The sequence below is a fragment of the Oncorhynchus kisutch genome, linkage group LG16, assembly GCF_002021735.2.
Source record: "Oncorhynchus kisutch isolate 150728-3 linkage group LG16, Okis_V2, whole genome shotgun sequence".
NCBI lineage: Eukaryota > Metazoa > Chordata > Actinopteri > Salmoniformes > Salmonidae > Oncorhynchus > Oncorhynchus kisutch.
Window position 1 is genome coordinate 20,567,994 of NC_034189.2, and position 24,228 is coordinate 20,592,221.

At 43.7% G+C, this 24,228-nt stretch overlaps 1 protein-coding gene and 2 pseudogenes across 4 annotated transcripts; 2 read left to right on the forward strand and 1 right to left on the reverse strand.

Moving 5' to 3' along the window:
• The first annotated feature begins 82 nt into the window (after positions 1-82).
• On the forward strand, positions 83-5,232 carry LOC109906235 (placenta-specific gene 8 protein-like). The gene is made up of 4 exons (XM_020503856.2): positions 83-182; positions 628-797; positions 2,868-3,052; positions 4,101-5,232. Exons 1-4 carry the CDS (start codon positions 115-117, stop codon positions 4,326-4,328), a joined length of 651 nt encoding a protein of 216 aa, XP_020359445.2. The 5' UTR covers positions 83-114; the 3' UTR covers positions 4,329-5,232.
• A 66-nt stretch (positions 5,233-5,298) lies between these two features.
• On the reverse strand, positions 5,299-6,870 carry LOC109906236 (UDP-glucuronosyltransferase 2A3-like; annotated as a pseudogene).
• Positions 6,871-9,796: 2,926 nt separating this feature from the next.
• Positions 9,797-23,814, forward strand: LOC109906450 (UDP-glucuronosyltransferase 2C1 pseudogene; annotated as a pseudogene). 3 transcript variants are annotated; one of them, XR_002257400.2, is made up of 2 exons: positions 9,797-9,845; positions 21,599-23,814. The product of XR_002257400.2 is annotated as a UDP-glucuronosyltransferase 2C1 pseudogene, transcript variant X1 (transcript). The 3 variants fall into 3 exon arrangements; XR_002257401.2 differs by lacking the exon at positions 9,797-9,845 and adding an exon at positions 10,227-10,251; XR_002257402.2 differs by lacking the exon at positions 9,797-9,845 and adding an exon at positions 10,976-11,044.
• Positions 23,815-24,228: the final 414 nt, after the last annotated feature.

Sequence of the window (24,228 nt, forward strand, 5' to 3'; positions counted from 1 at the left end):
ACAGAGGATACTGTATGTCACTGATCTTTAGTGAAGGTGTTGAATCTTATGCAAACCACACACATGCAAAGAGTGACTGTTCCATAATTTAGTTCCTGAATGATATGATTTTTAATGCCACCTCTGGTCTGGAGATACCTATCACAAACCTGGATACAGCCAGGCAGAGCTGTCCATTTCAGGTGAGTATATTTTATTAAGAGTCATAATTCAATAAAACAGGACTTAGATTGAACATACCCCACTGCTAGAATTATAGGCTGCAATGAATTGTATTTGATGGGGAGACTTATAGGTAGACTACATAGACTTGTACGTTTTAACATCAGATTAATGGTGAATACTCTATAGACTACAGTTTGAAAATAAACAGTACCAGAGTGCACACAGTAGCCTATTGGTTGTTAAGTGATGATTGAAGGGGCTCCACTTGTAAGACGTGAATTAGCCACTTAGAATAGAAGGAAGTGCAGAGCTATTAAAGCGCATTTCGAAGCCAGGTGAAAGATGTGTGTGTGGTGGTGGGGGGGGGGGGTATTTCATATTTGATTTCATTGGGGGGGGGGGGGGGGCAGGAAAAAGTAACAATCCATTGATGTTTGTTGTTGCTTTTTGCTTTTTGTTCAGGTTCTTTGTCCTTAGTCGAGTGGCCAGCCGGCCAGTCACCATGGCAACGAGTGTGATAATCAACAACCAACATTCTCAGCCTCCTCAGCCCCAGACACCAGCTTTCATAGCTGTCCACTCTAACCAGTGGAACACTGGCATTTGTGACTGCTTCGACGACTTGCAAGTCTGTGAGTCTGTCTGTCTATTTGTTTGTCCATTTATCCAGTGTCCAGCGAATCATTCACATTTCTCTGCAAAAATGTTGAATTCAGAGTTCACTATTTATTTCCATTGTTCACTATTCATTCACATTTACATTGTATTTCGGAAATACCTTCTTAAAACATTGTTATAATATAAAAAGCACATATGTTTTACATGACATTGTTCCGTTTTGACTGACGCCGTGCTTGGAATATACACTCAGGTCCATAAATATTTGGACATAGTCCAAGTTATTATTACTTTAGCTGTCTACCACAGCATATTGGAGTTCAAATTAAATAATGAATATGAGCTGAAAGTACAAATCAGGTGAATGGTTTTCTAATTACAGCACTTTTTATTTGTGCCACCCCCCTTTTTTAATGGACCAAAAGTAATTGGACAATTGGCTGCTCAGCTGTTCCATGGCCAGGTGTGTTATTCCCTCATTAGTTCATTTACAAGTAAGCAGATAAAAGGTCTAGAGTTGTGTGGCATTTGCATTTGGAATCTGTTGCTGTTAACCCTCAATATGAAGTCCAAAGAGCTGTCACTGGCAGTGGAGCAAGCCATCATTAGGCTGAAAATCAAAACAAACCCATCATAGAGATAGCAAAAACATTAGGTGTGGCCAAATCAACCATTTGGTACATTCTTAAAAAAGAAAGAACACACTGGTGAGCTCAGGAACACCAAAAAGACCCGGAAGACCACGGGAAACAACTGTGGTAGATGACAGAAAAAAATTTTCCCTAGTGAAGAGAAACCCCTTCAGTTGGCCAGATCCAGAACACCCTTCAGTAGGTAGCCGTATCTGTGTCAAAGTCAACAATTAAGAGAAGACTAGTAAATAGAGGGTTTACCACAAGATGTAAACAATTGGTAAGCATCAAAAACAGGAAGACCTGATTAGAGTATGTCAACAAACATGTAAAAAAGCCTGTATAGTTCTGGAACAACATCCTATGGACAGATGAGACAAAGATCAACTTGTACAAGAATGATGGGAAGAGAGAAGAGTTATGGAGAAGTGAAGGAACTGCTCATGATCTGAAGCATACCACCTCATCTGTGAAGCATGGTGGAGGGAGTGTTATGGAGAAGTGAAGGAACTGCTCATGATCCGAAGCATACCACCTCATCTGTGAAGCATGGTGGAGGGAGTGTTATGGAGAAGTGAAGGAACTGCTCATGATCCGAAGCATACCACCTCATCTGTGAAGCAAGGTGGAGGTAGTGTTATGGCGTGGCCATGTATGGCTGCCAATGGAACTGGTTCCTTTGTATTTATTGATGATGTGACTGCTGACAAAAGCAGCAGGATGAATTCTGATGTGGTTAGGGCTACATTATCTGCTCAGATTCAGCCAAATGCTTCAAAACTCATTGGACGACACTTCACCGTACAGATGGACAATGACCCGAAGCATATTGTGAAAGTAACCCAATACTTTTTTAAGGCAAAGAAGTGGAATGTTCTGAGATGACCAAGTCAATCACCTGACCTGAATCCAATTAATCATGCATTTCACTTGCTGAAGGCAAAATTTAAGGCAAAATGCCCCAATAACAAGCAGGAACAGACAGCTGCAGTAAAGGCCTGGCAGAGCATCGCCAGGGAAGAAACAGCATCAAGTGATGTCTGTCGGTTACAGACTTCAGGCAGTCATTGACTGCAAGGGATTTCCAACCAAGTATTAAAACTCACAATTTAATTTCTGATTATGTTAGTTTGTCCAATTACTTCTGAGCCCCTAAAATTGGGGGGCTATGTATAAAAATAGTTATAATTCCTACACGGTTCATAAAATTATTTTGACAAAACCATTCAATTAAAGATGAAAGTCTACACTTAAAACAGATCTTGATTGTTTCCTTTCAAATCCATTGTGTTGGCGTGCAGAGCCAGAATTATGCAAATTGTGTCACTGTCCAAATACATATGGACCTGACTGACAGCGTTACTAGCCACTAATCAAAGTGAGTGAGATAAGTGTCGTAATCAGTGTTAACAGATCTCTTCCCTGACCTGCGCTTTGCGACCCTATGATCAGGCTGTTTTGCCTATTGGTGCTTCCCCTGTTTCGCCTGCACCACCACCTCAGAGTTCGGAGAGTGTTTCTGTCTCCCCATGCTGGACGGATTATGTTCCTCCACCCAGCTGGTAGGGGTGCCAACCTGCATTCCTCCTGTGTCCATGTCCATGAGGGTGGCTGTACGTACCCGCTATGGCATTCAGGTGGGTTAATGAATGTCAATCTGAACGCCTGAATAAAGAAACTAGACAAGGAAGATTGTTAGGGTAGGCCTACAGACTGTGTAAACGTGAGGCAGTACACACAACACAGCAAATCAAAAAACATGTTATTTGTCACATACACGTGTTTAGCAGATGTTATTGCGGGTGTAGCGAAATGCTTGTGTTTCTGGCTCCAAAAGTGCAGTAATATCTAACAAGTAAAATCGAACAATACACACAGATCTAAAGTAAAGGAATGGAATTAACAATATATAAATATTTGGGCTAGCAATGTTGGAGCTGCATAGAGTAAGATACAGAAGAATAGGATAGAATACAGTATATACATATGAGATGAGTAACGCTAGATATATAAACATTATTAAAGTAGCCAGTGATTTCAGGTCTATTTATATAGGGCAGTCACCTATAATGTGCTAGTCATGGCTTTTTAACAATCTGACCTTGAGATAGAAGCTGTTTTTCAGTCCCTCGGTCCCAGCTTTGATGCACCTGTACTGACCGTGTCTTCTGGATGATATCGGGGTGAACAGGCAGTGGCTCGGGTGGTTGTTGTGCTTGATTATCTTTTTGGCCTTGATGTGAAATCGGGTACTGTAGGTGTCCTGGAGGGCAGGTAGTTTTCCCCCGGTGATGCGCTGGACAGACCGCACCACCCTCTGGAGAGCCCTGCGGTTGCGGGTGGTGCAGTTTCCGTACCAGGCAGTGATATAGCCTGACAGGATGCTCTCAATTGTGCATCTGTAAAAGATTGTGAGGGTGCCAAGCCAAAGTGCCAAGCCAAATTTTTTCAGCGTCCTGAGAGCTTCTGTCCAGTTAATGCAACAGCCCAGTAGTCAGTGTAATCATACAGTATCCCAGGTTTGAAACCTCTGCTGATACCTCATTGCATGTAAAAACTAAATCCTGGGTGGAACATTGCCAGAATCAGGCAGGAATAAGCAAGTAATCCAAGAATCATCCAAACTGGGATTTCTAGAAAAACAGGGAATTTTGGGATCATAACCCTGTCTATATGTGTGTTCAGGGTGACATGACGGCAGACTGTGTGTACTCCACCTTCTGCAACATCTGCTCCTGGTGCCAGATGGCCAGGGAGATCAAGAGACGCAGACAGACCTTCACCGTCATCAACGCCCAGCCCACCATGCTGCCCGGTCAGCCCATGTTGATGGCCTCCCAGCCTGGGGTCATCACATCTCAGCCTATGATCACCTCTGCCCCTCAGGCCATCTTGAGCACTAGATTCATGTAACCTTTGACCCAAGACACAGAAACCACACTGGGTTAGCCACGCCCTCTGGTGGTGATTTCATAGAGGTGATGTAATGGAGGTGATGCACAATGTATAAGACTTGAGGCATTGGAATTCATGTAAAATCTTGCACAATTCCAGCATTTACTATACATAAGGATAGCTGTGAAATGTAAGTATCTACTCTTTTAACTATGTCAATCACCCAATGCAGATTGTTATATAATAATGAACATTTGGTGGGTGCCTATATTTGTCCTATTTCATATGTGCAAGTGTGTATTGTATGCATGTATGAATTGGAAATGTATTTTTTGCATATCCCAACTCCCCCTGAGACACCCTCTGAGAGCGGGGTCACGGCCAGGGTCTGCCATTATCAACGGCGACCCTGGAGCATTTAGGATTAAGTGCCTTGCTCAAGGGCACATCGATTCACACAATGTGACGTAAGTAAGCCTTCTGTTACCTTGAGAGCCAGACAGTTATTAATGTCTGTAGATAAGGCCAGTATCAGAGGGAGAGAGAGGGAGGGAGTGAGAGAGAGAGAGAGAGAGAGAGAGGGAGAGGGAGAGTAAGAGAGAGAGAGAGGGGAAGGCTGTAGCCCTCTCTGATAGGACTGTGCTAACAGTCACAGTGACTCATGTTCATCATTAAATGTTTATTTTTATACTGCTGTGACCTCCCTCCCTCTGACTTTCCAAAACAGTAAAGGACGTTACTGTACTTTAGGGAAGAGTGGAGTCCATCTCTAATGTCATGGAATGTTGAATATGTTACAGTCCTACTGCATTTAAAGATTAAAACATCATCTACACAAAGATAATGTTAATGTGTAATGTTGCTTTGCCTGAAATGTGTATATTCTCAGTTAAACTCAATAAACATTTATCAAAAACAAGGATTTTCCAGTCTGCGTATGAAAATGTTACAATATAAACAATTTGGCAATATATTACGCATCAAGAAACTGTCAGTTAACAAGCTCACTCCAGCTTGGTCTTTCTCCTGGAGCTCTTGCAGCACAGTCTGCTGCAGACAGAAACTGAGGCCCAGAGAGAGGCCCCGCTGAGGGCCAGGAGCAGCGTTGCCACATCCAACCTGTGGTTGGAGTACCTGGACATGCTGTAGGCTTCGGTGTGCAGGTGGGATGACGTTCCTCATCACGTAATCAAACCAGAAAGTGGTGCTGGCGAGAGGGGACAAGGGCGTGTTGCGGTACAGGCCAAAGATCTTCTGCATTCTGTGGCAGTAGGAGGGATTCTCCAGGACGTCCATTAGGACCTCCAGGAAGTCCACTGTGGTGAGAGTGGCAGCCTCCAGACATTGCCAAACTTGTCAAAGAGGAGCGGCAGGCCCAGCACAGTTGTAGATGGCCTCTTCCAGGCCATTGGTGCATCCGTGAGCCACGACGCAGGTTTTGGGTTGGCCCAGGAGGTTGCTCTGGGGGAGCCAGTGTAGCAGCAGGGTGTTGTTCCCCATGGAAGAGGGTCTTTCTCCCAGGAACCTCCACAACACCGTGTGGGGCAGCAGGGCAAAGGCTTGGGCCACCGCCTCGGTCACCTCCTTAGGCAGGGCGGACACCAGCATTCCCAGAGACACGACCACCACCCCGTGCTCTGCATGAAGGCCTCCAGGTCAGCAGGGAGCGACCTGGCCAGACGACACTAGAAGCCACCCATATAGACCACGTTGGGCATGGTGGGCCACAGGAACTCAAAGACAAAGTCCACCTGCATCAGCCACACGTCTGCTGAACGCTGCATGGAGAGCAAGTCAGCAGCAGAGGGGAAGTGACATTTGAGCAGGTTGGCGTACCGATGGTTAAAAAAGAAATATTGCGCCACCACACTATAGACATAATGCAACACATTTCTGGTTCTCTACAGGAAGTCCATGTGGTCAGAGAGATCTTTGCCCGACACGGGGACGTAGGACAGTGGCGAGGGGGCAAAGGCGAAGTGACCCTCTCCCGTGTTGATCCAGGGCAGGTTGAAGACCAGAAGCAGACGGAGGTAGTTGGCCAGGAGGATCCCTGTGGGCAGAGCAGGGTGTCAGCACCAGGTCAAACTGAGCATCCCAGAGCCGAGCCATGAATGCTGGATCACCATGAACGCTGGATCATCTGCGCCAGAACGTCCGCTCTGACACAGATATTGTGGCCTGTCGGCTGCATGGATGTGATCTCGTACTGATTGAGGAAGGACCACAGGAAGGGCGGCAGGGTCCGGATTCCCAGAATCGTTTGCAGCATCTTGTCGTGGAAGTTCTTGTCCACCTCGTCCTCCAGCATGAGGACGGTGATGGAGCTGTAGAGAGGGAATTTCTGGGAGATGTACCAGCTCTTGGCAGAGCGCAGCACGGTGAGGTCGTGATCTCGGGAGTGGAGCTCATGGAGGATGACCTCCATGTTGACCCAGTGGCTGCCATCCACCGGGACCACCAGGATCTTCCTACTGCAGGCGCTACAATGGCAACCATTGCCGGGCGATAGAAGCAGGAAGTAGAGGGCAGCCAAGAAAGGAGATGTCACTCTTATCATCATAGCTGTCTGTGGAGAAGTCATACAACAGATATGGAATTGATTAAGGAGGTGAAATCCAACACAACAAATAAAGAACATGTGTAAAACAGAGCCAGCTCTGGTGTGACTCATGTTTTTTTTTTTTTTTTTTTGTTTTTTACCTTTATTTAACGATGCAAGTCAGTTATTTACAATGACGGCCTACCAGTGGGTTAACTGCCTTGTTCAGGGGCAGAACGACATATTTTTACCTTGTCAGCTCAGGGATTCGATCCAGCAACCTTTTGCTCTAACCACTAGGCTACCTGCTCCATGTGAGCTAATGCGAGCTAGTACTTTAGACGAGACTCTACAATACTTATTAAAGTGTGGTAATGCATCAACAAACAAAGTGTTGTATTATTTAATACAACTCAGAAAGCAGGCTACTGAAATACCATTATAGCCCAACTTCACTATAGTCCATAGTGAACTTCAGTTTAATGAACCTTAATAACACTGCCCTGGTAACAACACAGTTAAGGCAATATGCTCTACAGAGGGGGCATTGTATAATATCGGTCTGCTTGGTCTGCTGGAGCCAGAGGCAGGGGACTGGAATAGTAAGTGAAAGGCTTCATGGATCCTGATCCATGACATGTAATATAAAATATAGACTTGCAAAGGTTACATGTAGAACAATGAATATATATATCAATCTGAGTTCCCAATCTCCACACATACACACGCTCTGTTCTTTGCAGAGTGCAAGGGTAGTGTTGCAGTACTCTATTTTCATTGACAGAGGTACAGATGGTTTGATACACAGTGTACAAAACATTAGGAACACCTTCCTAATATTAGGTTGCACCCCATTTTGCCCTCAGAACAGCCTCAATTCGTTGGGGCATGGACTCTACAAGGTGTCTACAGCGTTCCACGGGGATGCTGGCCCATGTTGACTCCAATGCTTCCCACAGTTGTGTCAAGTTGGTTGGATGTCCTTTGGGTGGTGGACCATTCTTGATACACACGGGAAACTGTTGAGGGTGAAAAACCCAGCAGTGTTGCAGTTCTTGACACTGGTGCGCCTGGCAGCTACTACTCACCTTCCAACAGAACAACGACCTTAAGCACAAAGCCAAGACAACGCAGGAGTGGCTTCGGGACAACTCTCTGAATGTCCTTGGGTGGCCCAGCCAGAGCCCGGATTTGAACGCAATCTAACATCTTTGAGACCTGAAGAAAGTTGTGACGTGACGCTCCCCATCCAACTTGACAGAGCTTGAGAGAGGATCTGCAGAGAGGAATGTGAGAAAGTCCGCAAATATACAGTAGGTGTGCCAAGCTTGTAGTGTCACACCCAAGAAGACTTAAGGCTGTAATCGCTGCCAAAGGTGCTTCAACAAAGTACTGAGTAAAGGGTCTAAATACTTAGGTAAATGTAATATTTGAGTTTTTTTTTATATAAATTTGTTTTTGCTTTGTCATTATGGGGTATTGTGTGTAGATTGATGAGGATATATATATATATATATATATATATTGTTTTATCCATAATGCTGTAATGAAACAAAATGTGGAAAAAGTCAAGGGGTTTGAATAATAATAATAATGCACTGTAGGGCCAGAGAACTACACAGACAGTGAAACATGGACAGACAGTGACACATTCAATACCGCCTTGCACACTCTTGCCTGTATCTAGCTGATCTATGGTAAAATCATTCGTTCAACAGTTGCAAAGAAGTGTATCTATTGGACAAATTCTGGTATGTTTATCCCCGTTTCATTTTGTTTGCTTCCGTTTAAGAAACGTTTTTCAACAGGATCGGCAGAATCAATACACCCCTGATCACTTGCCTGCATCTAGCTGATCTAGGGTGAAATCATTCGTCCAACAGTTGCAAACAAGTGTATCTATTGGACAAATTCTGGTATGTTTATCCCCGTTTCGTTCCATTTGCTTCCGTTTAAGAAACGTTTTTCAACAGGATCGGCGGAATGAATACACCCCTGATCACAAGTAAACACAGTTTACTTTCATAGCAGCCACGTTGTATTCCTTCTCGCATCAATGCGCTCTCCTCCTCTCACCTTTTCCCTTCGCTTGTGGATTTCAATGCACAACACACCAGCTGTATCATAACTGCTACACACATCCTACATCAATGTCACCATATTACCTGAAGTAACATCATAGTCAACATATCTAATAGAACTTACACGTTAGTAAACCCACTACAATCACCTAGTAACATTAGTGTACAGTCAGTAATCTACTCAGTAAGCAGTTTAGCAGTTACACCGGCAGGCCCTGGTGGCAATACATTTGTCAAACCAAAAGCTTACTTACTTGGAAGAGTTCTAGTGTTGTGTTGGATAGTCATAGTCAGCTAGCTAACATAGCATCCCTCTGTTTGAGCCGGGTGTTTGAGTAGCCTAAACTAGCTAGCAAGCTGCATTTGCTAGCTAAGTATGTGTTAAGTGAAAGTGAATACATTTTTGAATAAATGAATTTGTTCAAAACTGTTAAACCATTGTCTTTCTCTCTCTCTGAGTAAATTACTCAGTTCATGTCAGTTCATGCTGCAAGAGCTCTGTTAGGTTGGAGGATGTCTCCAGAAGTTGTCATATGGAGGGGGGTGAGAACCATGAGCCTCCTAGGTTTTGTATTGAATTCAATGTACCCAGAGGAGGGCGGAAGCTAATCAATTATTTGGTGACGTGAATATATTTAGTATTTTTTTTATTTTATTTTTATAAAATTCACTGAGGATGGTCGTCCCCTTCCTCCTCTGAGGAGCACCCACTGGTTCAAAGGCAATTACATATTTTTTACCTTGGCAATTCACTCTTTAATATGGCACACAGATTACACACTCCATGTATAAATAGTCTCAGGGCTTAAAGCTCCTCCTTTAACCTGTCTCCTCCCCTTCATCAACAATGATTGAAGTGGATTTAACAGGTGACATCAATACGGGATCAAAGCTTTCACCTGGATTCACCTGGTGAGTCTATGTCATGTTTTGTACATATTGACATTTGTTTCGTATAGATAATTGACCTGAATGTCTCACTTATGTGATGTTGGGTTGAACAAAGTAATATAGAGATTCCACATAGATTTTGGCATCACGTAGGTACTGTTTTGCTCTTCTGTCCATGGCTGGAGTGTCATTGTTGCTGTGCGCATAGTTGGTCAAGGTCCATTTAGAACAACACCCTGTGTCACATTTAACCATGTTGTTATTTGCTCTGTGTTAACTTTCGCTATAATGCTAAACTGAACCCTACGGTGCTGGCTCGGATGTTTTCTTTTCACATTGTCCTTTCCAGTAACTATAGTGTGGTGGATGCGTAACCTGGCAAGTAGGCCTACAGTGCAGCTTGGCTTGGCTCAGTAGAGTGAAAAGGGTATGTGTATGCAATATCTTAGACATCTTGCCAGTCAGACATTTAACTTTGAAAAGGCATTGTTCCTTAGATATTTAAGTCATTGCCGTGTATAGATGATGAAATAGAGCTGTGAGTCATAAGACACATTCGACTTAACAACATTTTTACAACTTTGCACTTTATGGAACATGAAATGGATAACTGTGATGGCTTACTCAGACATTAGCAGTGATAGTTCAACGGCTTCAGTAAATACCCCTCCATACAATTTCATCTTCAATTGTGACTTGCTAAATTGTGATATAGTATGCTAAAATGAATGGATCTAGTAAAAATGTAACACAATATTAATTGGGAATTGAATTTCTTTCATATTGCATTTCCTCAATCAGTGTACACATATGAGGTACCAGTAGGCCTACAGATATAGTAACTGCATAAATTAAACATCTTTATGGTCTACAACTTCTACAAACAGTTAAAACCATAAAAAGCTTTCTAATGGCTTCCATGTGAAATAAACAACACTCAAAGTTGATTCTTATTAAAAATGGGCAACCCTACAAATCCCTTCCACCATGGGGGGTGAGGAGCTCAATGTTCTTTACCCGGCTGCTTAGAATACAAGCTGTCCCCCAGGATGTCCGAACATGGCATTCCTCCCTCATCTTCCTTATCTAACTCAGAGGAGGAGTTAGTTGCTTGTTTGTTGGTGTGATGCTCGACTATAAAAACCAGTCCATCTGGGATCTCGTGTATTAACTAGCGACGAGGAAGAGGACAAGGGACAGTCTTTGTGTTACAGGTCACAGTGAGTTTATCATGTCTTTCACTAAACACTAACTGTGCTTCTCAGTGAAACTGAGACTGGCTATCCGTGCACACTGCTGCTACCGTGATATGATGAGAGTGCACTTGAAGAAGTAGGCGATAGATATATTGCATCGCTCTATGCATTGTATCTCACTATATGTTTTGTAAGTTTGGATTACCATAGTTTCTATTGCCTTTGTTAGGCAAAAACATCACATAGTTAGCATATATTGTTGTAGTAAAAAATATTTTTATAAGAATCTTTCAAAAAGAAACCAATATGCATGCATTTTGCTTTACAGAAAGATGTACATTTTTAAACTGATCATTTTTCAACTGGATATTAGCATAAAATATGATAAAAGGCTGGACGCTCCATGACTTTTAGAGATCAGGAAATAACCATAATAATCATCCAAAGTAATATACTGAATTGAATAATTTCTAAATGATGCACAGCATACTGTGAGAGAGTGGAGCCAGTTGATGCTGATGGATTCTAGTTCAGAACCCTGTGTAAACCTCCAGTACAGACTATCAACAGCTTATTGTGAAATAAACAAATTACTTATTTGAAATTTGTGACAGGCACATGAAAAAGTACACTGTGTGTATTCGACCATTTTCATGCCAACATTACACTATTTTCTTTCTTCATAACGCATGAGTACATTACACAAATTTCAATTTGTTGTGGCTAATGTTAGCTAGGCTAGCTAGGTGTCTAATGTTAGCTAAGGGGTTAATGTTAGGGGTTAATGTTAGGGTTAGGTTTAGGGGCTAAGGTTAGGTAACCTGCTGGCTAAGTAGTTAAAGGGTTAAGGTTAGGGTTAGGAGTTAGGTTAAAGGGTTAAGGTTAGGGTTATGGGAAGGGTTAGCTAACATGCTAAGTAAATGCAAAGTTGATAATTAGCTAAAATGCCAAAGTTTTCTGTGATGAGATTCAAACACACAACTGTTGGGTTGCTAAACGTTCACATTATAGAGCAATCTTTCCTGTCTTAAGTAACCTAATGTCTTTATCTGTGCAATGTACACAAAATTGTGTACTACACATGAAAACATATACTTTTTCATGTGCCTGTCACAAATTTCCAATAAGCAATTTGTGTCTGGGTTGAGTACATGGTGTTCTATAGTCTAACTGTGATGTCTTGCAGCAGGGAAGGGCAGCAGATAAACATGATAAACCAATGACCTGTGGTGAGGTCAGTAGCTGAGTAAGCACTGGCTATTATCAAAGCCAGATTTACTCACAAATAAACAAATTTCACCATACAACATAACTTCAACAACCAGAGTGACATAGGCTATTATTAACTGATATTGACAAACAATTTTTACCAAAATGTAAATACAAATGTAGCCAAGATACACAAGCAATAGCCTCTGATACACTGCTCAACTCAGCTCAGTCGTAGACCAATGTATCATCCACAGTTACAACTGATAGGTGGCACTAAAAGACCAATATATAGACACATTTCATCTGAAGAATTCGCAATGCAAACTCCATAGCATTTCACAACTGATTTACAAGCCACTCCTGCATTGTCTTGGCTGTCTGCTTAGGGTCGTTGTCCTGTTGGAAGGTGAACCTTTGCCCCAGCCTGAGGACCTGAGCACTCTGGAGCAAGTTTTCATCAAGGATCTCTCTGTACTTTGCTCCATTCATCTTTCCCTCCATCCTGACTAGTCTCCCCCTGCCACTGAAAAACATCACCACAGCACGATGCTGCCACCACCATGCTTAACTGTAGTGATGGTGCCAGGTTTCCTCCAGATGTGATGCTTAGAATTCAGGCCAAAGAGTTCAATCTTGTTTTCATCAGACCAAAGAATCTTGTTTCTCATGGTCTGAGAGTCCTTTAGGTGCCTTTTTGCAATCTCTAAGCGGGCTGCCATGTTCATTTCACTGAGGAGTGGCTTCCGTCTGGCCACTCTACCTTAAAGACCTGATTGGTGGAGTGCTGCAGAGATGGTTGTCTTTCTGGAAGGTTCTCCCATCTCCACAAAGGAACTCTAGAGCGCCGTCAGAGAGTGACAATCGGGTTCTTTGTCAGCTCCCTGACCAAGGCCCTTCTCCTCCGATTGCTCAGTTTGGCCGGCAAACTCTAGGAAGAGTCTTGGTGGTTCCAAACTTCTTCCATTTATGAATGATGGAGGCCACTGTGTTCTTGGGGACATTCAATGCTGCAGACATTTTTTGATACCCAGACAATTCCTTTGACCTCATGGCTTGGTTTTTGCTCTGACATGCACTGTCAACTTTGGGACCTTATATAGACAGGTGTGTGCGCCTTTCAAATCATGTTCAATCAATGGAATTTACCACAGGTGGAATCCAATCAAGTTGTAAAAATATCTCAAGGATGATAAATGGAAACAGGATGCACCTCAGCTCAATTTCAAGTCTCATAGCAAAGGCTCATTCTACAACAATGAAAAAATAAAGTAAAAATGTATTAAAAAAAATATTATTTACATATGTATTCAACTTATGTAGAAAAAAACATTTTTTTAAACATTTCTAAAAATGTATTTTTGCTTTGTCATGTGGTATTGTGTGTAGATTGAGGATTTTTTAAATCTATTTAATCAATTTTAGAACAAGGCTGTAACGTAACAAAATGTGGAAAAAGTAAAGGGTAGACCTAAATGAATACTTTCCATGTTGACTTTATATTATAAATAAGGTTTGAACAAATATTCCATATCAAAGTGTAAATAATTTAAAAAATGCAGGTCAAAGCGTCCGATTTAAAATGAAATTCTAGCTTGATAAATCAAATGCATTCACAGGGATGTTGTCTATTTTCATGATTCAACAGAAGCATAACCCACAAATTGCAAAAGAACATGCATTTAGGTCTACCTTTACCTTTAAATTAAGTCCATTAGTCAGTCTTCCCTCTCAGTGACAACAGAAGCCCATGTCCATTATTTTATTCTGCATGCACACAGCAGGGAAGCCACACATGTAGAATGGGTGTAATGCAGTTAGTCACATCCATTTTGTAGAAGCCAAAGCTCAGGCACCAATAAAGTGGCCGGAGAAGTCCCATTCCCACTGTATATACAAAGCGAAAGTACATGTCCAAGAGGTCTAAAGGTCAGGGTAAAAACTATGAATTTGTTATGATATTTCAAACAAGTCTACAGTGCAGTACTTCGTCTGCCCGACAGCTAGCAATGAGGGAGATGGTGGTTGCCTTGACTGTCATGAATAAAGTCACGTGTTGTATGCTGCCTCTGTCTGGTCTTAACTTTCATTATATTTGACGTTCCACTCTTCGAACCCTGCAAAAGGTACATTACATGATGATTCCAACAAGGCATCCATTTGTCAGGTTGTTTTTTCTAGCTACAGTTGAGGTCCACATACACGCTAGCCAAATACATTTAACCTCAGTTTTCACAAATCCTGACATTTAATCCAAGTAAGAATTCCCTGTCTTAAGTCAGTTAGGATCACCACTTTGTTTTAAGAATGTGAAATGTCAGAAAAATAGTAGAGAACTATTTATTACAGTTTTTTTTTTTTTTCATTACATTCCCAGTGTGTCAGAAGTTTACATACACTCAATTAGCATTTGGTAGCATTGCCTTTAAATTGTTTAACTTGAGTCAAACATTTCGGGAAGCCTTCCACAAGCTTCCCACAATACGTTGGGTGAATTTTGGCCCATTCCCCCTGACAAAGCTGGTGTAACTGAGTCGGGTTTGTAGGCCTCCTTGCTCGCACACGCTTTTTCAGTTCTGGCCACAACCTTTCTACAGGGCTGAGGTCAGGGCTTTGTGATGGACACTCTAATACCTTTACTTTGTTGTCCCTATGCCATTTCGCCACAACTTTGGAAATCAAATGTATTTATATAGCCCTTCTTACATCAGCTGATATATCAGTGCTGTACAGAAACCCAGCCTAAAACCCCAAACATCAAGCAATGCAAGTGTAGAAGCACAGTGGCTAGGAAAAACTCCCTAGAAAGGCCAAAACCTAGAGAGGAACCAGGCTATGATGGGTGGCCAGTCCTCTTCTGGCTGTGCCGGGTGGAGATTATAACAGAGCATGGCCAAGATGTTCAAATGTTCTTAAATGACCAGCATGGTCAAACAATAATAATCACAGTAGTTGTCGAAGTCAGCACCTCAGGAGTAAATGTGAGTTGTCTTTTCATAGCCGATCATTAAGAGTATCTCTACCGCTCCTGCTGTGTCAAGAGAGTTGAAAACAGCAGTTCTGGGACAGGTAGCACATCCGGTGAACAGGTCAGGGTTCCATAGCCGCAGGCAGAACAGTTGAAACGAGCAGCAGCACGGCCAGGTGGACTGGGGACAGCAAGGAGTCATCATGCCAGATAGTCCTGAGGCATGGTCCTAGGGCTCAGGTCCTCTGAGAGAGAGAATGAAAGAGAGAATTAGAGAGAGCATACTTACATTCACACAGGACACCGGATAAGACAGGAGAAATACTCCAGATATAACAGACTGACCCTAGCCCCCCGACACAAACTACTGCAGCATAACTACTGGAGGCTGAGACAGGAGGGGTCAGGAGACACTGTGGCCCCATCCGATGATACCCCCGGACAGGGACAAACAGGCGGGATAACCCCACCCACTTTGCCAAAGCACAGACCCCACACCACTAGAGGGATATCTTCAACCACCAAATTACCATCCTGAGACGAGGCCGAGTATAGATCAAAGATCTCCGCCACGGCACAACCCAAAGGGGAGCGCCAACCCAGACAGGAAGACCACGTCAGCGACTCAACCCACTCAAGTGACGCACCCCTCCTAGGGACGGCATGAAAGAGCACCAGTAAGCCAGTGCCTCAGCCCCTGTAATAGGGTTAGAGGCAGAGAAAACCAGTGAAGAGAGGGGAACCGGCCAGGCAGAGACAGCAAAAAAGCTGTCCTTGAAACAGTCTTGATATGTTCGTCAAAAGAGAGATCAGGGTGCAGAGTAACACAGAGGTCCTTCAGTTTTATTTGAGACTGTACAACCATCAAGATTACTTGTCAGATTCAACAGAAGATCTCTTTGTTTCTTGGGACCTAGAACAAGCATCTCTGTTTTGTCCGAGTTTAAAAGTAGAAAGTTTGCAGCCATCCACTTCCCTTATTTGTTGCGATTGCAAACGTAATAAAATGGTGGTCCAATAGTCCAGGGTTATGAGGAAAAACATTAAGATCCACAACATTTATTCCATGGGACAAAACTAGGTCCAAAGTATGACTGTGGCATTGAGTAGGTCCAGAGACATGTCGGACAAAACCCACTGAGTCGATGATGGCTCCGAAAGCCTTTTGGAGTGGGTCTGTGGACTTTTCCATGTGAATATCTAAATCACCAAAGATTGGAATATTATCTGCTATGACTACAGTGTCCGATAGGAATTCAAGGGTCTCAGTAAGGAACGCTGTATATGGCCCAGGAGGCCTGTAAACAGTAGCTATAAAAAGTGATTGGGTAGGCTGCATAGATTTCATGGCTAGAAGCTCAAAAGACGAAAACAGCTTTTTTTTTTTTTATTTGTAAATTGAAATTTGCTATCGTAAATGTTTACAACACCTCCGCCTTTGCGGGATGCACGGGGGATATGGTCACTAGTGTAACCAGGAGGTGAGGCCTCATTTAACACAAATTCATCAGGCTTAAGCCATGTTTCAGTCAGGCCAATCACATCAAGATTATGATCAGTGATTAGTTAATTAACGATAACTGCCTTGGAAGTGAGGGATCTAACATTAAGTATCCCTATTTTGAGTTATGAGGTATCACGAACTCTTTCAATAATGGCAGGAATGGAGGAGGTCTTTATCCTTGTGAGATTGCTAAGGCGAACACCGCCATGTTTAGTTTTGCCCAACCTAGGTCGAGGCACAGACACGGTCTCAATGGGGATAGCTGAGCTGACTACACTGACTGTGCTAGTGGCAGACTCCACTAAGCTGGCAGGCTGGCTAACAGCCTGCTGCCTGGCCTGCACCCTATTTCATTGTGGCGTTAGAGCCCTGTCTATGTTGGTAGATAAGATGAGAGCACCCTTCCAGCTAGGATGGAGTCCGTCACTCCTCAACAGGCCAGGCTTGGTCCTGTTTGTGGGTGAATCCCAGAAAGAGGGCCAATTATCTACAAATTCTATCTTTTGGGAGGGGCAGGAAACAGTTTTCAACCAGCGATTGAGTTGTGAGACTCTGCTGAAGAGCTCATCACTCCCCCTAACTGGGAGGGGGCCAGAGACAATTACTTGATGCCGACACATCTTTCTAGCTGATTTAAACGTTGAAGCTATGTTGTGCTTGGTGACCTCTGACTGTTTCATCCTAACATCGTTGGTGCCGACGTGGATAACAATCTCGCTATACTCGCCAGTTTTAGCTTTAGCCAGCACCATCTTCAGATTAGCCTTAACGTCGGTAGCCCTGCCCCCTGGTAAACAGTGTATGATCTCTGGATGATTCATTTTAAGTCTAATACTGCGGATAATGGAGTCGCCAATGACGAGTTTTCAATTTGTCAGAGCTAATGGTGGGAGCATTCGGTGTCTCATCCCGTAATGGGATGAGTAGAGACCAGGGGAGGCTCGGCCTCTGGCTCTCTGCTTAAATGGGGAGAACTGGTTGAAAGTTTGTTGGCTGAATGAGCGACACCGGTTGAGCATTTCTACAGCATTTCCCTCCAGAAGCCATGAGAAAGTTGTCTGGCTGCGGGGACCGTGCAAGGGGATTTATACTACTATCTGTACTTACTGGTGGCACAGACGCTGTTTTATCCTTTCCTACACTGATATTACCCTTGCCTAACGATTGCATCTGAAGCTGGGCCGTCAGCGCAGCTATCCTCGCCGTAAGGCGATCGTTCTCCTGTATATTATGAGTACAGCGACTGCAATTAGAAGGCATCATGTTAATGTTACTACTTATCTTTGGCTGTTGGAAGTCCTGACGAACCATGTCCAGATAAAACGTCCGGAGTGAAAAGTTGAATGAAAAAAAGTTGAGGGAAAAACAAAAAATATAAACTAATTAAAAAGTAGAAACTGTAAAGTTGTCAGGTAGCAAAGTAAAGTTGGCAACAAAACGTACAGCAGCACATAAACAAGTCTGCATGTTGTGTCCATATGCTTGGGGTCATTGTCCATTTGGAAGACCCATTTGCGACCATGCTTTAACTTCCTGACTGATGTCTTGAGATGTTGCTTCAATATATCCACATAGTTTTCCTTCCTCATGATCCATCTATTTTGTGAAGTGCACCAGTCCCTTCTGCAGCAAAGCACCCCCACAAATGATGCCGCCACCCCCGTGCTTCACGGTTGGGATGGTGTTCTTCAGCTTGCAATCCTCTCCCTTTTTCCTCCAAACATAACAATGGGCATTCTGGCTAAAAACAGTTATATTTTTGTTTCATCAGACCAGAGGTAATTTCTCCAAAAAGTACGATCTTTGTCCCCATGTGCAATTGCAAACCGTAGTCTGGCTGTTTTGGGGCGGTTTTTGAGCAGTGGCTTCTTCCTTGCTGAGCGGCCTTTCAGGTTATGTCGATTTTTACTGTGGATATAGATACGTTTGTAGCTATTCCTCCAGCATCTTCACAAGGACCTTCTTGCCACAGCTCGCATTGATGTGCCATCCTGGATGAGCTGCACTACTTGAGCCACTTGTGTGGGTTGTAGACTCCGTCTCATGCTACCACTAGAGTGAAAGCACCGCCAGCATTCAAAAGTGACCAAAACATCAGCCAGGAAGCATAGGAACTGAGAAGTGGTCTGTGGTCACCACCTGCAGAACCACTCCTTTATAGGGGGTGTCTTGCTAATTGCCTATAATTTCCACCTGTTGTCTATTCCATTTGCACAACAGCATGTGAAATCTATTGTCAATCAGTGTTGCTTCCTAAGTGGACAGTTTGTATTCACAGAAGTGTGATTGACTTGGAGTTACATTGTGTTGTTTAAGTGTTCCCTTTATTTTTTTGAGCAGTGTACATCCACAGGTACACCTCCAATTGACTCAAATGATGTCAATTAGCCTATCAGAAGCTTCTAAAGCCATGACATCATTTTCTGGAATTGTCCAAGCTGTTTAAAGGCCCAGTCAAATTAGTGTATGTAAACTTCTGACCCACTGGAATTGTAATACAGTGAATTATAAGTGAAATAATCTGTCTGTAAACCATTTTTGCAAAAAGTAGATGTCCTATCTGTCTTGCCAAAACTATAGTTTGTTAACAAGACATTTGTGGAGTGGTGTAAAAATGTGTTGGAGCGTAATCAAAGACTGACACAAATTAGCATAACGCAACGGACATAAATATTACTAGAAAATCTTCCTATTCATGAACATCACAAGTGAAATATATTGAGACACAGCTTAGCCTTTTGTTAATCACCCTGTCATCTCAGATTTTCAAAATATGCTTTACAGCCAAAGCAAGACGCGCATTTGTGTAAGTTTATTGATAGCCTAGCATAGCATTATGTCCAGCTAGTAGCAGGTAACTTGGTCACGAAAATCAGAAAAGCAATCAAATTAAATTGTTTACCTTTGATGAGCTTCGGATGTTTTCACTCATGAGACTCTCAGTTAGATAGCCAATGTTCCTTTTTTCAAAAAATATTGTTTTTGTAGGCGAAATAGCTCTGTTTGTTCTTCACGTTTGGCTGAGAAATCGACCGGAAATTGCGGTCACGAAAACTCTGAAAAATATTCCAAATTAGCTCCATAATATCGACAGAAACATGGCAAACGTTGTTAATAATCAATTAAAGGTGTTTTTCAAATATCTATTCGATAATATATCCACCGGGACAATTGGTTATTCAGTAGGACCAATTGGAAAAATGGCTACCTCTGTATTTTACGCGAGAATCACTCTGAGAGCCATCAGGTGACCACTTACACAATGTAGCCGCTTACGGGTATTCTTTAACATAAATGCATAAAACTAATTCACAATGCTGTAGACACCTTGGGGAATACGGAGAAAGAGTAATCTGGTTGATAGCCCATTCACTGCTCAATAGGGATGCATTGGAACACAGCGCTTTCAAAACATGAGGCACTTCCGGATTGGATTTTTCTCAGGCTTTTGCCTGCAATATCAGTTCTGTTATACTCACAGACAATATTTTTACAGTTTTGGAAACTTTAGAGTGTTTTCTATCCTAAGCTGTTAATTATATGCATATTCTAGCATCTTGTCCTGACAAAATATCCCATTTACTTTGGGGAACGTTATTTTTCCAAAAATGAAAATACTGTCCCCTAGTCTGACTCCAACCTAAGTGTATGTAAATCATAATCATTAGATTATCACAAGGGAACCACTGCCTACCCTGGATAACCTGATGGCACATCAATGTAATAAACATTCCAGGTCAGGTCACCCATGTCCAGTGTCTGCTGCACCCGTCCAGACAGGACGGGTTCTGCAGTTCCTGATGGGAGCACAGTGTAGAGTCAGGTTCTGTCTAGGGTTTCAGCCCCTGAGATGTGATGTCATTGCACCAATGTCCTTTTCATTAGGCACCAAATGCAACAAAACAGCCTCAAACAAGGAGGTACTATCTGGACTTAGAAATGCTTGTTTTCGTTTTCCTTTGCAAAACGTTTTGTTGCAGTGTGTGCCCTAATTAATGCAACCCAGATCTAGGTAAATGGCCAAAGCTAAAGGGTGTGTGGACCAGTGGAGGCTGCTGAGGGGAGGACGGCTCATAATAATGGCTGGAACAGAGCGAATGGAATGGCATATGATGTATTGGATACCATTCCACCTATTCCGCTCCAGCCATTACCACAAGCCCACCCTCCCCAATTAAGGTGCCACCAACCTCCTGTGGTGTGGACTGTGTAGTATCTGTGTCTACTGAGCATGTAGTATTTGTAATGCCTGTACTGATTTGGTACTGATGCATCAGTGAATGGAGAGGGTCTATAACGTGGGAGTGGAGGAAATTGACTGATAAGGTCCACTGTACTGTGTTCATCTCTGTATTTCATCCAGATTGAAAAACCATACAGTTATATTGTGCGGTAACTTAGGGAACCAATCTGCCCATAGTGGTACGAGGTGGTGACAACTCTGTTGAGAATACATCATATCGTGCATCTACTGTGTGGCTTGATGCTTCATTCTCAGAGTAGCATAACATGGGAATAGTGTTTCCACACAATGTAAGAAAATGTCCCCCTCCCTTCCTTCATAACAGTTTTATCTAGTGTTTCAGCATGTACAGCTTTAGAAAATAACCCAGTGGACATTTGGACATCTGCCAATTGCAGAGGCGGACATGTCGACTATGGAATTTATTTTGTACAGAAAAGACAATACCTCGATAAAGCTACTTTATAGTCAGACCATGTAATCTCTTTCTCAGTCCTTGCATTCTGTATGCTAAAACTGCTCATGAAAATCAAACCATTTCTTTTGTATACTTTTTCTAAATATAACATATACTATCGTGGAGAAGAGAAGAGAAGAGAACATTTTCCTGAGATCGTAAACAAACATGTTTATTTTCTTGTTGTTTGTTCCCAGCTCCAATGACGTAATGGGCATGTGTGGTGGAACAGCGGTGGTCCTTCGACGAATACTCTGCCTCATCTTAATTCGGGGTTGCTGCAGTAACGGCAGTGGGGGAGGTAGAATCCTGGTCTTCCCAGAGGATGGCAGCCACTGGCTCAACATGGAGGTTATCCTCCGAGAGCTCCACTCCAGAGGTCACAACCTCACCGTGCTGCGCTCTGCCAAGAGCTGGTACATTCCCCAGAATTCCCCTGTCTACACCTCTATCACCGTGAACCCTGCTCCTCCTCCGGCGGGTGAGGACCTGGGTCCTGACTTCTACACCATCCTGATGCAGCGCTCACTGAAACTCCGCAGGATGTTACCGGTCCTCCGTTTCCTGGAGCAGCAGAAGGACACGGCGGCCATGTTGATGATGTTTCACAGCGAGGCACTCTGCATGATCTCCACCATCTTGGATGACTCCGTCCTCGTCGCCAAACTGAGGGTGTCCAGATTCGACCTGATGCTCACCGACCCTGCCTTCCCTGCTGGAGTGCTCCTGGCCCAATACCTAGGCATGCCCATGGTTTATAATGTCCGCTGGCTCAACGCAGGCGAGGCCCACATGACTGTTGCCCCCACGCTGCCCTCCTATGTTCCGATGTACAACTCCCTGTTCAGCGATAATATGGACCTCCTGCAGAGGACAGAGAACTTCCTGCGTTACCTGGTCATCCTCCTCCAGGAGCACCTGGTCATCCTGCCACTCTACGCCAACCTGCTCCAACGTCACTTCCCCCCTGGTGCTGACCTGCTCTCCATGCAGCGCTCAGCAGACGTGTGGCTGATGCGGGTCGACTTTGTTTTTGAGTTCCCGCGGCCTACCATGCCCAATGTGGTCTATGTGGGGGGCTTCCAGTGCCGTCCAGCTGAGCCACTTCCTGCTGACCTGGAGGCCTTCATGCAGAGCTCTGGAAAGCACGGGGTGGTGGTCATGTCTCTGGGAACGCTGGTGTCTGCCCTGCCTAAGGAGGTGACCGAAGCAGTGGCCCAAGCCTTTGCCAAGCTGCCCCACAAGGTGGTGTGGAGGTTCCTGGGAGAAAGACCAATTTCCCTGGGGAACAACACCCTGCTACTGGACTGGCTCCCCCAGAACGACCTCCTGGGCCACCCCAAAACCCGCGCCTTCGTGGCTCACGGAGGCACCAACGGCCTGTATGAGGCCATCTACCACGGGGTCCCTGTGCTGGGCCTGCCGCTCCTCTTCGACCAGTTTGACAATGTCCTGCGGCTGCGGGTGCGCGGGGTGGCACGGGTGCTGGAGGCCGCCACTCTCACCACAGAGGACTTCCTGGAGGCCCTAAGGGATGTGCTGGAGAATAAGTCCTACCGCCACAACATGCAGAAGCTCTCTGGCCTGCACCGCGACACGCCCCTGTCCCCGCTTGCCAGTGCCACCTTCTGGATTGAGTACGTGATGAGGAACGGTGGAGCGTCCCACCTGCGCACCGAAGCCTACAGCCTGCCCTGGTACTCCTACCACAGCCTGGACGTGGCGGCGCTGCTCTTGGCCCTCAGCGGGGCCTCTCTCTGGGCCTCAGGCTATGTCTGCAGCAGGCTGTGCTGCAGGAGCTCCAGGAGGAAGACCAAGCTGGAATGAGACATGAATCTAAAGATGGCCCAAGATGGGTATTTTAGATGTTGTACGTATTTGACCATCAATTGGCACTTTTCTGTCAAAGATTTTAAAAATTGCTCAACAGAATCTTGAGAAAAATTTGACAAATTCAAAAAATAACTCCAAAGCCCACCATAAATACATAATAACATTAAAGGGAAGTACATGACTCAATAAAAACTGATGAAAAGTTATTTATATTCAGACTGGCTTTAGGGAATGTGGTGCCATGGAACTGTCAGATTACATATTGGATTTCAGTCTGGTGAGGGAAAGTACAAGATGACAAAGATAACAATCTCCTCTCTATGATATCATGTGTTAAAAATACAGCCTAGCCAACATTGTCTCACACTCCCATTCTCCTCAAACAATTTGAATTGTGTAGTCGTAGCTTTTCCCTGTGCCTGAGCTACAAAGTAATCTTGGTGTAAATTATGACCATACTGTATACCACAGTCGTACACAGTCAACAAATATGTTTGTTCAAAGGAAAAATATGTCACACTCATACTTTTCCACCTAAAAGCCCCAGTAAGAAGTCTCAATAAAGATGTAATTACTGTCATCCGAGTACAGTCAATTGACATTACACACTCCTTTTTCTGTTGAGTGGTGCGCGTTGTGTTGCATTTACACTGTCTCTTTGTTAGGCTGTAATCTCAGCCTGTCAGTTGCTTCCTCCTCCTTCTCCGGTGCAGAGGCTGATCCTCTCATCACATGGCCTCTGTGGCCTGTTATCTCTGCTTTCTGACACAGAAACACACACACGCAGTGAGAGGCATCCATTGTTTAAGAGAAGACAAAGGGGAAATATGTTATGTTACAGAATATTTGTTTCTTAAATGCTTTGCCTTAGTTTCCCCAACCATGAGAAATGGTCACATCCATCCATCCATCCATAAAGCACTTAGAATGTTTCCCTTCCTTCCCTACACTCATAAAACCTGTCTCCTTCTCACTCACTTTTTTTCCTCCTCTA

Coding starts and splice junctions, on each gene's coding strand:
- LOC109906235 (XM_020503856.2), top strand. CDS start 115: ATGCCACCTCTGGTCTGGAGATACCTATCACAAACCTGGATACAGCCA. Junction 798..2,867: donor CTTCGACGACTTGCAAGTCT/GTGAGTCTGTCT, acceptor CCCTATGATCAG/GCTGTTTTGCCTATTGGTGC. Junction 3,053..4,100: donor GTACCCGCTATGGCATTCAG/GTGGGTTAATGA, acceptor ATGTGTGTTCAG/GGTGACATGACGGCAGACTG.